The 15,417-nt window shown below is 52.6% G+C and overlaps 1 protein-coding gene across 5 annotated transcripts in view; it reads left to right on the forward strand.

The window, feature by feature from the left end:
* EIPR1 (EARP complex and GARP complex interacting protein 1) overlaps positions 1 to 15,417 on the forward strand; it is an 88,850-nt gene that overhangs the window by 11,991 nt on the left and 61,442 nt on the right. For 2 of the 5 annotated variants that reach the window (XM_059942302.1, XM_059942307.1), the window contains one exon: positions 2,676 to 2,808. The exons of the other annotated variants lie outside the window; for them this stretch is intronic. In XM_059942302.1, coding sequence (XP_059798285.1) covers positions 2,676 to 2,808 — 133 coding nt within the window. The remainder of the gene's footprint in view (positions 1 to 2,675; positions 2,809 to 15,417) is intronic. 5 annotated transcript variants of the gene reach the window in all.

A 15,417-nucleotide genomic window follows, 5' to 3' on the forward strand; every position in this document is an offset into this window, starting at 1 on the left:
TCACGGGCCTAGTTGCTCCGCGGCATGTGGGATCCTCCCAGACCAGGGCTCGAACCCGTGTCCCCTGCATTGGCAGGCAGATTCTCAACCACTGCGCCACCAGGGAAGCCCCTGGAATCCCGTTTCTAACTGAATGAACCGTGATACTCCAACTCTGTAAACCTCAGTTTCTTCCCCTGTAGTCGTGGCTAATAACGATAGGTTATCATATCATCACAGGGCTCTTTTTAGGATGAAAGGAACCAGCGTGTGTAAGATAGCTCGGTGCCTGTCGCATTTTGCATGTTAGTCATTATTCTTTTGATCCCTACTTGTTTGTGGTGATGATGTCCTACCATTCTCTCCGAGCGCACCCGCATTACAACATCTCATGAAGATGTATCCTTTGGACCCGTCCATGAGCCTACTGTAGGTGAGGACGTGGAAGAATCCTAGGACTCCCAAGTTGAATGATGACGGTTAAGGGCCACCGTATCAGAGTATCAGGCTAGGAGAGGTGGACCTGGGGGGTGTCTTGGACTCCTCCCAACGCCCAGCCATCTAGGGCAGAGGCTGACTTCTGTGTGCCTGAGCGTGTAAGAAACGAGCCCGGAGGAAGACCGGCTGGGATCACGTACTAGAGCCTGGTTGGACTCCGCGTGCTTCTGGTCTTCACAAGAAGGAAGAGCCTTCCCCAGATGGGAGCAGGTCCTCCAGAGGAGCGCAGAGTGCGGGCGCAGAGGTCAGAGGTCCGGCTCGCAGGGTGGCTCCCAGCCAGGAGCCGCAGGTGTGCAGGGGGCTGTGCGCTCACCTGGCACCTGGGTCCACAGAGCCAGCGGAGGAGGAGCCAGAGCTCTTGTGCTCCCCCGTGTGGTGGTCCCGACGTTTCAGGGCACTGCAGAGGGAGAGCTCTGGGGAGACGAAGAATGGTACATTTAAGTGCCTCCTTTTTTAAGTGTTCATGGATTTTCTGATAAGGAGGAAAGGTGTCAAATACTTAAGAAAAAAATTTCCTGTTCACCCTAACAACACAAGAATTCTGCCTGATTTTGTGTATTGCCTTTTAGTCTGTGTTCACATATAACTTTTAGAATGTGGAAGCTGTCCACCAGGAGTATTTCCAAACCCACTGTGAAAACTACAGTGGGCTATGAGTGCTGGGAGAAACTGACTGAAAGTAGTTTTAAAGGTAAAAACAATAGTCATGGTTTTTAATCTCCCTCCCCCAGAGAAGGGCGGGAGCTAGTGTGTGTGGCGTCCCCCATCAAGGTCAGCCCTGCACGACCCCTTGGTCCCAGCAATCCCAGGAGCTTTGTCCCTTCACCTTCATTGTATTCTCGGGGACACTGAGGCTCGGGGTCACACAGGCTGTAAGTGGGAATGGCGGGATTTGAATTCTACTCTGAGTCCAAAGAGACCCCTTAAGGTACCAGGGGTTGCTTTCACATGAGGACACTGGTCAAAGGAAGCAGCCGAGAACGGAGTGAGAGGCCCTGAGCAAGTGCAGAGTGGAGATGATTCGGGTGTCATGGAAACGTTTTTTAAAATAGCATTTAATGTTTGTCTGACTGCAAAGTAGTGCATATTAATCATGAAAAATGTTAAAAATAAAAACAAACCACAAAGAAGTAAAGGAAAAGCCGCTATAATCCCACCACCCAAAGGTGACTGGTCACTTTCTTGTTCTCTCATTCAGATGTGCTTGCTTTTTAACAGAAAGTGTGTGGTGCGTGTGTGCAGTTCTTTTACTGGTTCTTTTCCCCTTGGGTATATGTTACGGACCCTCTTCCCTGGCTCTAAATAGTTTTTATAGTAGGATGGATGGCTTCATAGTATTATATTACAGGCAAGTACTACAGTTTATTTGAACAATTCCCTGTTGCCAGACATTTAGGTGGCTTCTAATTTTTCATTATGACAATCGGTGCCACAGTGAACATTCTTGGATATAAATCTTTGTGCAGATCCATGATTACAAGTATAAATTTATTTTTTAAATGTTTAATTTTATTTTTCCCAGTGACTTGGCTGTTGATAAGAGAGTGAACATGGACATGATTTCCATTCCTCTAAAAATTATCCAGAAAAGCATGGCGATAGCACGTGTAACTTTTCATTTAGTGGCTAAAATGTCATGTTATTATAATCAATGTTATGATCAGAAGCGTTGACAGCTGTTGGCTTTGTTTTTAAGAAGAGGTTTAAGATGTGCTAACACGCAGTGCTTTCTCACCCCTTCCTGCCTCAGTTGTTTCAGACGTGAGTTGAATTGTGCCCACTACAGAGTGGGCAGAGCAGGGCTAAGACTGGGCCTCCTCAGGCAGCAGTGCCCTGCCCCGTTCACCTCCCACAGCTGTGCAGCAGGTCTGGGACAGTCTTGGCTGGGTGGCACCGTCCTGGACGACTCTGGCCCTGGCACCAGCCATGGCCTAACCAAGCGAGGCGGGGACGCAGCTTTTGGTGTCTTGTCTCTTTAGGAGTTGATGTGGTGGGGGGCAGGGTTCTGTAGCTGCAAATCGTAACAATACTTTGTGGGGATTTCACACTTGTCTTAAGTGTATACTGTTAGTGTAGTAAGAATAACTGTTAAGTAAAGATGTGAAAGATGCATTTGATTATTCCTGTAGTCACTGTGTTCCGTGAAGGCATGTGGAAAGTGTGTGAGGTTCTGACATTCTCTTTCCTTGTGTTCGTAGATCCACATCATAGACTTTGATGATGAGAATAACATTATAAATAAAAATGTGCTCCTCCATCAAGCGGGTGAGATCTGGCACATTAGTGCCAGCCCTGCAGACAAGGGAGTGCTGGCCACCTGCTACAACCAGAGTGAGTATCCCTAGGGGTCTGTGTGCGCCCGCTGTTGGGTCGGCCCGTGATTTATAAGATGTGCCAGTCAGGGAAGTGCTGCGTTCACAGAGAAGTTGTGATACTGTGGGTAAATGTAGATTATACTAAGTGGTTATTGTAATCCAAAGCCTAAGAATTGAAGCTGGAATCATGGCTGTTCCAGGAGCGTTGACCCCGGGAAGCGGGAGTGATGTGCCCGAGGGTCTCCATGGGTGGACGTAGCTGCCCTCATCCTTAATTAACTGCACCCTCAGGAGGGCAGCTGGACTTGCATCTTCCCCATCACCTATCAGTACGTGTGATAGCAGGACCAGTGAATCACAGCTTCTCGGTGCGCACGCGTGCTGTATGGTCACGATCCTTCATAGGCGTCTGCCCGGCCTACCGTCCGCCTTCCCGTCTCTGGGACCTTTTAGCGTTTGTGTCAGTCCAAAGTCTATGGTGCTAAACTGGCCACATGACTTCCTTAATTGTTGTTACTCTGTTGTCGTCAGTAACTAGCATTCAGATTCTGGCTTTGGGAGGAAAGGAGAAAGGAAGCACAGAGATGTGGGCTTCCACACAGAGCGTCTAGAAACTGTTTGCTCTTGAGGAATCTTGGAATTGACTTTTGTTATAAATAACAATGTTTAAATTATGTCTGTTTATTGCAACATGCAACCCCCCCTGCAGATCAGTAGAAGTCTGCACTATGATAGATGCACGCATGCGTGTGCATGTGTGCACACACACACAAACACACACACTCTGGAGTAAATATCACAGTGGCCTTGTAAATAACTACAGAGAATTGGATTAACTCACAACTTATGTTTATAAATGCAGGTGAGAAAATCTCCCTCCACACCTTTTTTTTCTCCTGCTGAGGACGGGGGGTGAATAAAGCAGCATTAAATGCTTTTGCACAGCCCAAGTAGGCACTACTTGCAGGCAAAAAGCTTCTTGCAGAGTCATGTTCTCTGTCTTGAAAAATGATAGTGAATTTGCTGTAGGTTAAAGTAAACTAGACATTCAAACTCCTTTTCCAAGCAAGCCACACACCCATCTATCCGAGCTTATGTCTCTGTCATTGGAGGAGCAAGTGACAGATGTAGCTTGTCCCAGATTATCGATAGGGATCTATAACTGCTGTCCATCTGACTTTAGCCATCTCCTGGATTTTTGTGAAAATATGTTCTGAGAGTCCAGGTGCTGGCAGGGAAGCTGTATTAGTAGTAAACTCTTCTGGAACTTATTCTACGTGGATGAAGATTACAAAAAAACCCTGTAGCTTTTCTTTCTGATAATTTTACAAGAAAATGCATCACTGTGGAAGCAGAACGAGGGCACGTGGGCGGGTGAGACTGGCTCCGCGGGCCGTGCGGCCCAGGGCCGCGGTGAGTGTGCGCGGCGCCGAGCGGATGGCTGGGCGGACGTGGGACGTGGCCCTTTTGGAGGCTCAGTCACACAGCTGTGTAATCACTGCTCAGAAACCAGATACGGATGGAATCGGCTGATTTAAACTGAATTGAAAGACTGGTCTCTGGGATTTCAAAAGATGGGGTGAGTTTCTTTGGAGTGAGGGCGCTGAGATGTCCGAGCAGATGAGCAGGAGACCCCGGCCCAGGTGCCACGGACGCTGAGCTAATCTCAGCGTTTGCACCCTGAGCGGGGAGAGCGCCGGAGACCAGGGGGCGAATGTGACCCCTCCCTGAGAGCCTCTCTATAGCTCACGCGTAGTTAGTGAGGCCCAAGGCCGCGGGACTGAACAGCTGGAAAGGGCTCTAGATGCTGACGGTCCAGTGATTTCTGCCAGATCGTCCCCACTTATTTTCCAGCGTTTCCCCGTTAAGGTGGAGCCGGGACGGCGGTGAGGAGAGGTGGCCCCACCAGGGATGGGCAGTGGGCCTGCTTCCCAGCCGCTTCCCAGCTCTCCATCCTGACCACTTTGGTAGCCTCTGGCGATTTCGCCTGTAAAATGGGTGCAGTTCGACCCACACCGTTATTTGGAAGCAAGGAGCGAGGAGGGCTCAGGCTGGGTGTGTGAGGGTTTGGGGGGCCCTGGCGGCCCAGGTCCTCACGGGCGCCCGGGAGGCCGCGTGTTCTGGGTGCCCGGCCTGGTCCCGCTGAGTCTCGCTGGGAGCGGTGGTGGCCCCGGCCTGGCACAGCCCGCAGGGTCCCTCAGGAGCACCTCAGCCCCGCTGCCCCTTCAGCCGTCCCACCACCACGGGAGCTCCTGAGTTTGGGGCACAGAACCTTCGGGGGTAGGTGCTGGGGTGCTCGAGGCCACGGGATCAACATGCGTCTCTCTCGAGCGTCAAGTTTGTTTGCTTTTCTGTACCGAAACCGTCATTTATAGCCTCCAGTGGGTGTTGTGGTTCTGAGGGGAATGCAGACTCGCCTGCATCTCCTGACCATCCGAGACTTGCGGGGGCCTTTCGGACAGCGCCCCGATCCCATTAGGCAGACGCGGGCCAGTCTGCAGGTTCCCGTGCAGGATGGGCCGTCTGCCTGGCTTAGGCGTGGCCCGGGGAGGACGAGGCGGGGCCTCTGTTCTAAGCGGACGGAGGCCCCTAGTGTAGCAGGAAAGACTTGGCAGTGACACGGCCCTTCCCCGGCACCCCTCCGGGCGGGCAGCCTCCCAGGTCCTGGCACCGTCTCTTGCCTTCACCTCCCTGGCCAAGTCCAAAGGCCCCAGACGGATGGGCTGGTGTTCCTCTCCTTAGGCAGCGTCCTCTCACCTCGGCCTCCCCCTCCAGTTGGAGGATCCCCGCCTCTGTCCCCGCCCGACCCGTGGAATGAGCCATGGCGGCGCCCTAGGCCCCAGTGGGGTCCTCTGAGGGGCCGGGTTGGGGCATCGGGGGGGCCCGGCTGGTCCCAATGCCCTGGCTGGTGCAGTGAGCCGTTGCTTAGGCCTGGCCCTTCATCTCTGGCTCCGTGCCGTGCCCACGTGGGACGGTTCCGACTACGGGAGGGAAGCGTGCCCTTTGATCACTGTAAGAGGTTATTTGTGGTCTTCAGTGGCTGGGGTTCCTCCTTCTCCTTTTAAACACCGAGAGGAGCCGAGGTATCACTTAGCCTGTCCGCCAATTTCTGGATCCCCGGAAGGAGCCAGAGGCTTTAATGGTCTTGGTTTTCTGTTTTTGCTTTTGTTTTTTAGTTTTTTATTGGAGTATAGTTGATTTACAAAGTTGTGTTAGTTTCCGGTGTACAGCAAAGTGTTTCAGTTATCCGTATATATATATATATCCTTTTTCATATTCTTTGCCATTATGGTTCATTGCAGGGTATGGAATACAGTTCCCTGTGCTATACAGCAGGTCCTTGTTGTTTATCTATTTTATATATAGTAGTGTGTATATGTTAATCCCAAACTCCTAATTTATCTCCCCCCACACCTTTTCCCCTGTGGTAACCATAAGTTTTTTTCTGTGTCTGTGAGTCTATTTCTGTTTTGTAAATAAGTTCATTTGTATCATATTTTAGATTCTACATATAAGTGATATCATATGGTATTTGTCTTTCTCTGACTTACTTCACTTAGTATGATAATCTCTAGGTCCATCCATGTTGCTGCAAATGGCAGTATTTCATTCTTTTTATGGCTGAGTAGTATTCCATTGTATATATGTACCACATCTTCTTTACCCATTCATCTGTCGATGGACACTTAGGTTGCTTCCATGTCTTTGGCTGTTGTAAATAGTGCTGCTATGAACAGAGCGGTGCATGTATCTTTTCGAATTAGAGTTTTTTCCAGATGTGGCCATTGCTGGATCATATGGTAGCTCTATTTTTAGTTTTTTAAGGACCCTCCATACTGTTCTCCATGGTGGCTGCACCAGTTTCCATTCCCACGGACTGTGCAGGAGGGCTCCCTTTTCTCCACACCGTCTCCAGCATTTGTTATTTGAAGACTTTTTAATGATGGCTATTCTGACTGGTGTAAGGTGGTACCTCATTGTAATTTCGATTTGCATTTTTCTAATAATTAGTGATTTTGAGCATCTTTTCATGTGCCTATTGGCCATCTGAATGTCTTCTTTGGAGAAATGTCTATTTAGAACCTCTGCCCGTTTTTTGATTGGGTTGTTTATTTTTTTGATATTGAGTTGTATGAGCTCTTTGTATATTTTGGAAATTAAGCCTTTGTCGGTCGCATCGTTTGCAAATATTTTCTCCCATTCCATAGGTTGTCATTTTGTTTTGTTTATGGTTTCCTTTGCTGTGTAAAAGCTTATGTTTGATTAGGTCCCATTTGTTTACTTTTGGTTTTATTTCTGTTGCCTTGGGAGTCTGTAACAGTCTTGGTTTTAATGGATTTTGCCACTTTTGGTTTATAGACTTGGTCTGGTGAGTGATGACTTGCATTTAAGCTCATGACAGTCATTACAGCAGAACCGTCCCTGCTCCATCAGCAGCCATGAGACTGGCAGTAGCTGCCGTGTGCGTTGCTGGCAATGGGTGTCAGACACTGCTTAAACACTTGGAGGAGCACCCGCTCATCAAGTTCCCATTTTATTGATGAAGAAACTGAGGCCTCAGAAGGCTGAGTGCCTTTCTCAAGGTCATGCGTCTGGTGGGGGCAGAGTTGGGATTTGAGCGTTGGATTCTGGTTCCAGGTGGTGCCCTTGACTGCCAGACAGCGTCTGTTCGGTCGGAGTTCCACACATGAGAGGGCTGTTTAGAACCTGCTAATCCATCCTGAGGCCACGCCAACGTAGTACAAGTTTCTGGCTCTAGACATTCACTCCCATTTCATATTTTTAAATCATTATTTCTTGGAGTTTCTGTTGTGCTTAAGACATTGCGCTAAGAGCTGAGGGTGGGAAGATGTGAGACTGAGTACCAGGCTCCGCGAGCCCCAGCACGTCCCACAGCGCAGGTGCAAGACGACGCTGACGGCAGCCCGTTCAGTGGGCGCAGCAGGAAGACCACGGTGCGGTCCTTTCCTCGAATGCATAGTCAGAAGTCTGTGCCCGTCCTGCAGCCAGGGCACCACGGAGGGCGGGGGGAGGGGGGAGGGGAACCGTGGCAGATTCAGAGCCCGACCCGGGCCTGGTCCCACCGTGAGCTGCCCTGCGGCCGGTCTTTGGCCGTCTCCCATAAGTGAGGGTGGGATTCACTGCCGGCTCCCCTGTCAGTAATTGCCCGTGAGAACACTTAAGTTTTAAGAGGAATCAGTATCCTTTGGGCTTGTATGATGACTCCCCAAAATACGGCCCAGGATGACGTGGTGGGGCTTCGTTGAGAAGTACGTTAGTGAGTGTGGCTTCTGTCCACCACGTCCCTCGGGTGATGTTGGGAGCCCTCCCGGCTCGCGTGTCACCGTTCCCATCCTCCCAGACTCCACGTGTCACCCGAGCAGTGAGGTGCTAAGAGTCCCTGTAGCTGCCCGTCTGGGGGTCTCCGGTAGCAGCAGATCGGAATGCGGTTGTTTCTGTTTACAGCTGCAGTTTCCCATTGATCTCTGCGTCAAATAAGAAAATGGCAGTTTTTGAGTTTAAATGGTTACTTTGTGAAAATAAGCGAAGGGAGGAAGTAGGTTTTCCCTGGAAAAGAACGATTTAAGGCCCCTCCTTATGAAAGCATAATTCAGAGATAAAATGGTTGAGGTTCCTAAGAAGAGTGGCGTGCCCGAGGAGCGGGGAGAGAAACTAGAATGCCCGACATCGTCGCGTGCTCTGCTGAGTGGAGGCGGCCCGGGAAGGACCCTGCCCCTCACGCCACCTGGGCTCTCCCCAGCACGCCGGCTGCGTGCCCCCAGCTGACACCGACTTTGTGTTTTCTGTGCAGATGTGGAAAGACTGACGCCGTCTTTCAGGGTGTAGGTGCTCAGCTAGGCAAGGGGAGAGGTAAGTTTTCTCATGATCCCGGTGCCGAGGAAGAGCGTGTTGAAAAGAAGGAGGTCAGGAAATTCTCCGGGGGGAGCAGTCTCTTTGGGGAGCCCCGAGGAGCCCTGTGCCGGGTCGACCCCCGGCCCTGCAGACATGGGAGGTCCCGGCAGTGGCAGCTCGTCTTTCCTCCTCACACCAGGCCAAGAAGAACGGGCTTGGAAATGGAAGTGGTTTGTGCTCCATTTAACGCTTATAGACTTTGTGGGCTCTCTTTTTTGTGACTGACAAAAATAGAACTGATGGGCCTCTCTTCACTGGGATAGCTGTGCGCTGACCAGTGTCAGATGGAGATGATTTCACTGGGGGGTGGGAGCCCGGTGGGTCTGCAGTTGAATGTGTGCCGTGCATGCGGGATGCGTGTGCTGCATGAACGTGAGGGTGTGTATTTTGTCACATCCTCTTCGGTCTGGGGTTCAGGTAGATGTACTTCACTGGGGTCACTTTGTCTGGTGAGCGATGGGAAACCGGCCACGTGGAATATTGACCACAGAGGCTGTTGGTTGTGATTTTGGGGATCAAGTTACTGTTTCGTTGCAATGCTGTTTCCTTCAGGGTATGGATGTGATGAACTCTTTTTTGCCAAGAACTGCGCATGTCGTTGCTGCCTGTTCCCATGAACAGCTTGTCTGTTAGTGATGAGTGTGAGGTGGCCTGGCGAAGAGAAGCGCCCTCTGCCCACTTCCGGCTCGTCTGCCTGCCACTTGACTTCCCGCGAAGAGGAAGCAGAGCTTCTGGAGGGCCTGGACTGAGGGGTGCAGGGGTGAGGTGCAGCCCAGCAGAGGGCCTGGCTGGCATCGGGTGCGTGGGGAGTGGGCTCGCCCAGAAGACGGGTCGAGGCCCCCGCTCCTCAGCTCACGGTGCTTACTGGGAAGCCGCGCACTGACGGTGGCTCTCACCGGCACTGTTACTGTTTTACCCATGAGGGAATGTGCTGGTGATGTTGACCATGACACCTGCCATTTAATGCTAAGCGCCAGGCACTGGCCCAAGTGCTTTATGTGAACTATCTGGTTTTCTATTATTAGAATTTTTTTCCAGTTTATTGAGATATAGTTGACATATAACATCGTGTTAGTGTCAGGTGTACAGTGCAACGATTTGATACCCGTACAGTTAAACGCTCTCGGCGACTTTCAAATATACAACACAGTATTGTTAACTATAGTTGCTGTGCCGTACATTACATGCCCAGGACCCATTTATCTTGCAGCTTGAGGTTTGTACCTTTTGACCCTCTTCCCCCAATTCTCCCACCCACATCCTCCACCTCTGGCGACCACCCATCTGTTCTCTGTATCTGTGAGCTCGTTTTCTTTTTTTTTCCAGATCCCACATACATGTGAGATCTTTCTCCTTCGGACTCATTTCACTTAGCATGGCACCCTGCAGGTCCATCCATGGTGTCGCTGGTGAGGATGTCCTTCTCTTCACAGCTGAATGATACTCCGCTGTGTGTACTCACCACATCTCCTTTGTCCATTCACCCATCGGTGGGTGCTTGGGTTGCTTCTGCGTCCTGGCTATCGTGGGTAGCTCTGCAGTGAGCACGGGGTGCGCCAGCTATTTAGTTTTTCGTTTAATCCTGCTTTATGTGCACTTTCCCAGTGAGGACTTGGTTGCAGTGATTTACAGGCTGGTGGTCCTGTTAGCAGCGGAGCCGGGATTTGAATCTGCGCAGCTCGGTTCCGGAGCACCTGACCCACAGGGCTTCCGGCTTCAAGGATGTTGTTTCTGGGCAAGGATTTCACAAACATTCCTTGTTATAAAGATGTTTTCTTCCTGTTGGTTTTTGTCATAAAGAATAGAGATATAGGGGCCCCCACTTTTGAGTGATGTTTGTAATAATGTTCAACTATTGGGGTTTAGAGGCCAATGAGGTCACAGATCTTAACACAGGCCCCCGTTATCCCTTTAGAAGTGGATTGTATTTTATAGACCCAGTATTCAGTTGCTTGTCACAATGTCCCAAACCCGCTGGTGTTATTCCTCTGGGCACCGAGTTGTGTGACACGTGCCACATCACCAGAATCTGTTCTGGCTTCTGAGTTTTGGATAGCAGGTGAGGAGAGTTCTGACTGCCGGGGTGCATCTGAGCCTTGCTGAATTCATCAGGTTCCTGATTTTGGATACTGAGGGCTTGGGCAGTGAGAGTTCAGACAACAAGGGCTGCCTGCATTGTTCTCATACAGTCATCTGATAGAAATTAGATGGAGTTCCAGAATATAGGGGAAGTTTTTGATTAGCTTCTTGTTTTGGAATCAGAATCCTGGATTGTTTCTTATACTCCCGACTAACCTCTTTGGATCCCATCTGTACTGTTTCTCTGTCCTCATTGACTTTCTGTAGCACCTCCAAATTTAGTATCATCTGGAAATTTAATTAATGTGCTGTTTACTGCTCCTTTCAGATCACTAATGAAGATGTTAAATAAGACGTAGTCCCCAGGGCTCCCCACTGGACACCTCCTCACAGCTTAATACTCTGTCATTTATCAGTGCACTTTGTTTATGGTCCTTTCTCCAGGTTTCAGGCCACGAGGGGGTGCTTAGACAAAGCCCAATTTGAATTAATTTTTCCAGTAAGACTGTAAAAAACACTGTGCCAGATTCCTCCCTCAACCCCAGATGTGTTGTTGGCTGCGTTCTTCCACGGCCTGGCGGTCTGCTCCATGCCCTTGGCCCCCGCCCTCTCCCCCTGCCCGGCTCTCCCCGGAGATGCAGGGAAGGGCCCGCCAGCTGCCCCGGCTTTGTGAGGCCGGGACCCCGTCTCGAGGTGGTTCCTTCCACGGTGCTGTGCCCTGGCCACTGTCTCCGTCTGCTCTGGTCTCCGCGACAAACCCCACAGATGGTGGCGTGAACAATAGAAATGTATCCATCACAGCTCTGGGCTGCGGTCTGAGATCCAGGAGTCGAGGGCTGGTTCCTCCGAGGCCTCTCCCCTTGGCTTCTCCCTGGTCCCATGTGATCGTCCCTCTGGGTCTGGCTGTGTCCCAAGCCCCTTTTCTTATGTGGATGCTGGTCCTGTGGGATCCAGGCCCCACCCTAATGACCTTATCTAACCTTAATCACTTCTTTCAAGGCCGTGTCTGCCAATATAGTCACATTCTGAGGTGCTGGGATTAGGGCTTCAGCGTGTGAGTTTTGGGGGACACAGTTCAGCCTCTAAGAGCCGTGGATTCTTTGATGCGTTGATTTATGTGAGAGGTTTGGGGAGGGGGTTCTATCCTGATTAGGTTCGCAGACCGAGGGGTGAGTAACCAGCCTCCATCACTGGGCACGTTCCTGGTGTTTCAGGAGTAGATCCACCCATCAGGCCGGACGGTAGGCCTCCCCGCCCACGCTTTGCGTTGTGATTTTGACTAGAGGTGAGACCTTGAAGGCCTGCCATCTATTTTAAGGAGGCATTTTCTCCGACTTGCTCACGTTGAGGCTGTTTGAGATGTGGCTGGGAGGGGTGTGGCCAGGGAGGGCGTGGCCTTGAGGGCCGTGGAGGGGAGACGTGGCGGCAGGCGCTGTGCACGCGTCTGTGGACAACCGGGCTGGGGCGGTGACGCCGCTTGTGCGCTGGGTCCCCAGGAAGAGCAGGATTTCCTGGGTGGAAGGCTTTTCAGGCTGGTGCTGGGTGTGGGGAGCAGCCACTGGAAGGGCAGGTCAGAGTGACGCACCCGAGCCCCCCAGCCAGGGGGCTTTTGGGGTCAGATCTGCACTTTCACGGGACCCCTGAGGGACGGGAGGGGACGGAGAAGGGGGCCGTGGCACTGAGGGCCGCGGCAGGCCCTGCTCCTGCTTCTCTCTGTCAGTGTCATTCGTGTCACTGTGTGGTCCTGTGACTTGCCAGACAGAAAACTCTGTGAAAATAGCCTTTAAAAAAAGATGCAAGTACCCTGAAATGAGAAAAGCCTTCTCGATATGCTGGTGAAATTTCAGGAAGACCAACACAGGCTCTTTAAAAATAAAAAAAAAGAAAGAAAGGTTAACCCAAGATGGAGAACAAAGGTAGAAAGACACGCACGGGGTGATGAGTTAGGGCTTTTAGAAGACTTCCATGTAATTGACGGCCAGGTTCACTCATCCCGCGACCCCGTGGAGGAAGGGCTGGGTGACTGGCAGCTGGTATTACCGGCAGCGGAATCAATCTCGCTCCCCCGCGCTCGGGAGAGAGCATCCCGCATTAGGACGGGATGAATTTTTCATCAGAGGAAGGTGAAATGTCAGAAAGACTGTAGATCACGCCAGCGCAGGGTCCTTGGGAAATTAGAACAGTGAAAGGCTGACAGGGTGGCGGTGATGAAATACGGCTGCCGCATCCACCCTGCTCTCCCGGTGAGTGAGCTGAGGAGGGACGGACAGACGGAGGGCAGCCGCGCCTTCCAGGGCCCAGCATCTCAGGCCCATCGCCAGGCCCGCAGCTCGGAGACGGCCCAAGCTGTTGCTGTGACTCTGTGTGTGTGTGTGTGTGTGTGTGTGTGTGTGTGTGTGTGTGTCGGGGGTGGGAGTGGGAGAAAGCCCCAGTAGCCCCGTGGCGCCTGCTGACGAAGACCCCAGGGTAAGGGTGAAGGTCAGACTCTCACGATGACCTCTCCTTGGCCTCGCCCTCCCTCCCCACCCCCCAGGAGCCCACTGTCTCCTCTCTCTCCCTGGCCAGGCCGCAGCTTGGGCCTTCACTTCTCACCTTGATGGCTGTAATTTGACTCCTGTAACTAATTTTTCTAAAGCACAGATGCAGGCTCTCAGCTCTTGCTTCCCAGAAGCTGGCAGAAATTTCCGCGAGCTGCGCGGCCAGCCCAGAGCACCAGCTTTCAGTCGGGGCCCTGGGACCCTGTCCCGGCCCTCCCGTTTATCCCCCTTGTCCTGGAGCAGTTAGGGGCCCTCTCTGGGCCGCCGTCTGCATCTGTGAAGCGGGGGTGTAATTATGGGATCGCGGTGCCATGCAAAGGGCCGTCCACCTGTCCCATGTCTTCTGTGCGCTTGCCCCAGCCTGCCCTTCTGCCCTGCGGTCCCACTGCACGGCCCAGCCCCAGGGCTCCACTCACGCCCGTCCGCCTGTACTTCTCCAGCTCTCTGGCTGGTCTTCGTGCTGATGTCTCCGCCTCAAGCATCCTGCCTCCAAATCTCTGCCGTCGCCTCCGTCTCAACCTGGGCCGCCTGTCCCCTCCACCGCGGGGCGCTGGGCTGTGTGTCGGGAAAGGGCTGCGGCGAGGTCCCCGTGGGGGGGGACTCCTGGACGAGCGGATGCACAGAAGACCTGTGGAGAGGACACAGAACCGTGCATGGGAGTGTGCATGTTATTTTAAAATAAACATGCGTTATTGCTTCCGGAAATGAATATGCAAGTGCATGAATCATCCTAGGTTCCAGAGTGAAACCTCCCTCATTCCACGGGAGGCTTTAAGGATGGCACATGCCGCTGGGTGTGAGTGTATAGCAGAAACAGAGCCCACAAAACTCCGTATCTTTCCAGTGGCCCCTGGGCTCTGGTGAGACAGGGCAGGCAGGTGAGGCTGGAGGTGATGAGACCCGAGGTACCAGGGAGACCCCACAGGCACCAGGGCTTTTCCACCGTCCGTCCTGAGAGCTCAGCCTGTCACCATTAGCAGGCCTTTCCTTGGAGTATGGAGGCAGGCATCCTGGCAAGGGGTCACCCGGGAACGGATCTGTGCACCTGGTCCCACCTGCCCAGAGCTGTGGTCAGTGGGTGCCTTGGTGGGGTCGGCTGTCACTTCATCCTCAGCTAGTCCTTCCAGGGAGGGGGAGGGAAGAGGGGCTGCCGGGAAGGTGGGGGGCCGTCCACACGCCCCCGGTCCCCGCTGCGGCTTGGCTGGTCCTGCCCGGCCCTCCGCCTGCCCAAGCCCTTCTCGTCCCTCTGTTCCTTCAACATGCATTTCTTACAGCCCCTGGTTTTAGGCACGGCTCTGGCCATTAAAGATCTGAAGATGGACGGGGTGTGGACCCAGCCTTCAAGGGGATTAGTCAGTAGGGACTTCCCTGGTGGTCCAGTAGTTAAGACTGCGCTTCCACTGCAGGGCGCATGGGTTCTATCCCTGGTTGGGGAACTAAGATCCCTCATGCCGCACGGTGCAGCCCCAAAAAAAGAAAAAGAAAACAAAAGGGGATTGGTCAGTAAAGGAGAGAGAACCCCGATGCAACGGCCAGAATACGAGGAGGAGGTGGTGGACGAGGGTCTGACGGGGGTCACGGGGTGGTGGGGCCTTCACCTGGAGGTGCCCTGCCTGCCCTTCTGCCCCTGTGTCTGCCCGAGGGGGAGTCAGGGTGCTGGAGGCTGCTTCCCGTGGGGCCCGGCGTGGCGGGCTGAGCGGAGCGACGGATGCAGCAGACGCGGCACCTGCCTCTCCATCAGTTGACGTGTGTGTCTGCCGTGTGGCAGGGCTTGTGACTCGCGGACCCTTGGTGCTCTGAGGGGCGCTTTCTGCCCCTTGGGCGTGAGGCTGCTTCATGGGGTGCAACTGGCTGTGCTCACCGTGTCCGGCTCCTGGCCTTGGTGTTGGGACTCGATTGTCATGGCCCTTCTCCCTGAGATCCTGTGGTTCCCTCCCTCTTATCTGGGCCTCACCTATAATCTGGGGATAAAACTTCAAGTTTAATAGTGCGTTACAGATATACACTGAAAAAGGTGAACACGCCCTGAATGGCAGAAGTTAGCACTTGGGAGGATCATGGGAAGCTGGGGTTGGGATCTCACAAAGTGTATCCTC

The sequence above is a fragment of the Balaenoptera ricei genome, chromosome 13, assembly GCF_028023285.1.
Source record: "Balaenoptera ricei isolate mBalRic1 chromosome 13, mBalRic1.hap2, whole genome shotgun sequence".
In the NCBI taxonomy this organism is placed as follows: domain Eukaryota; kingdom Metazoa; phylum Chordata; class Mammalia; order Artiodactyla; family Balaenopteridae; genus Balaenoptera; species Balaenoptera ricei.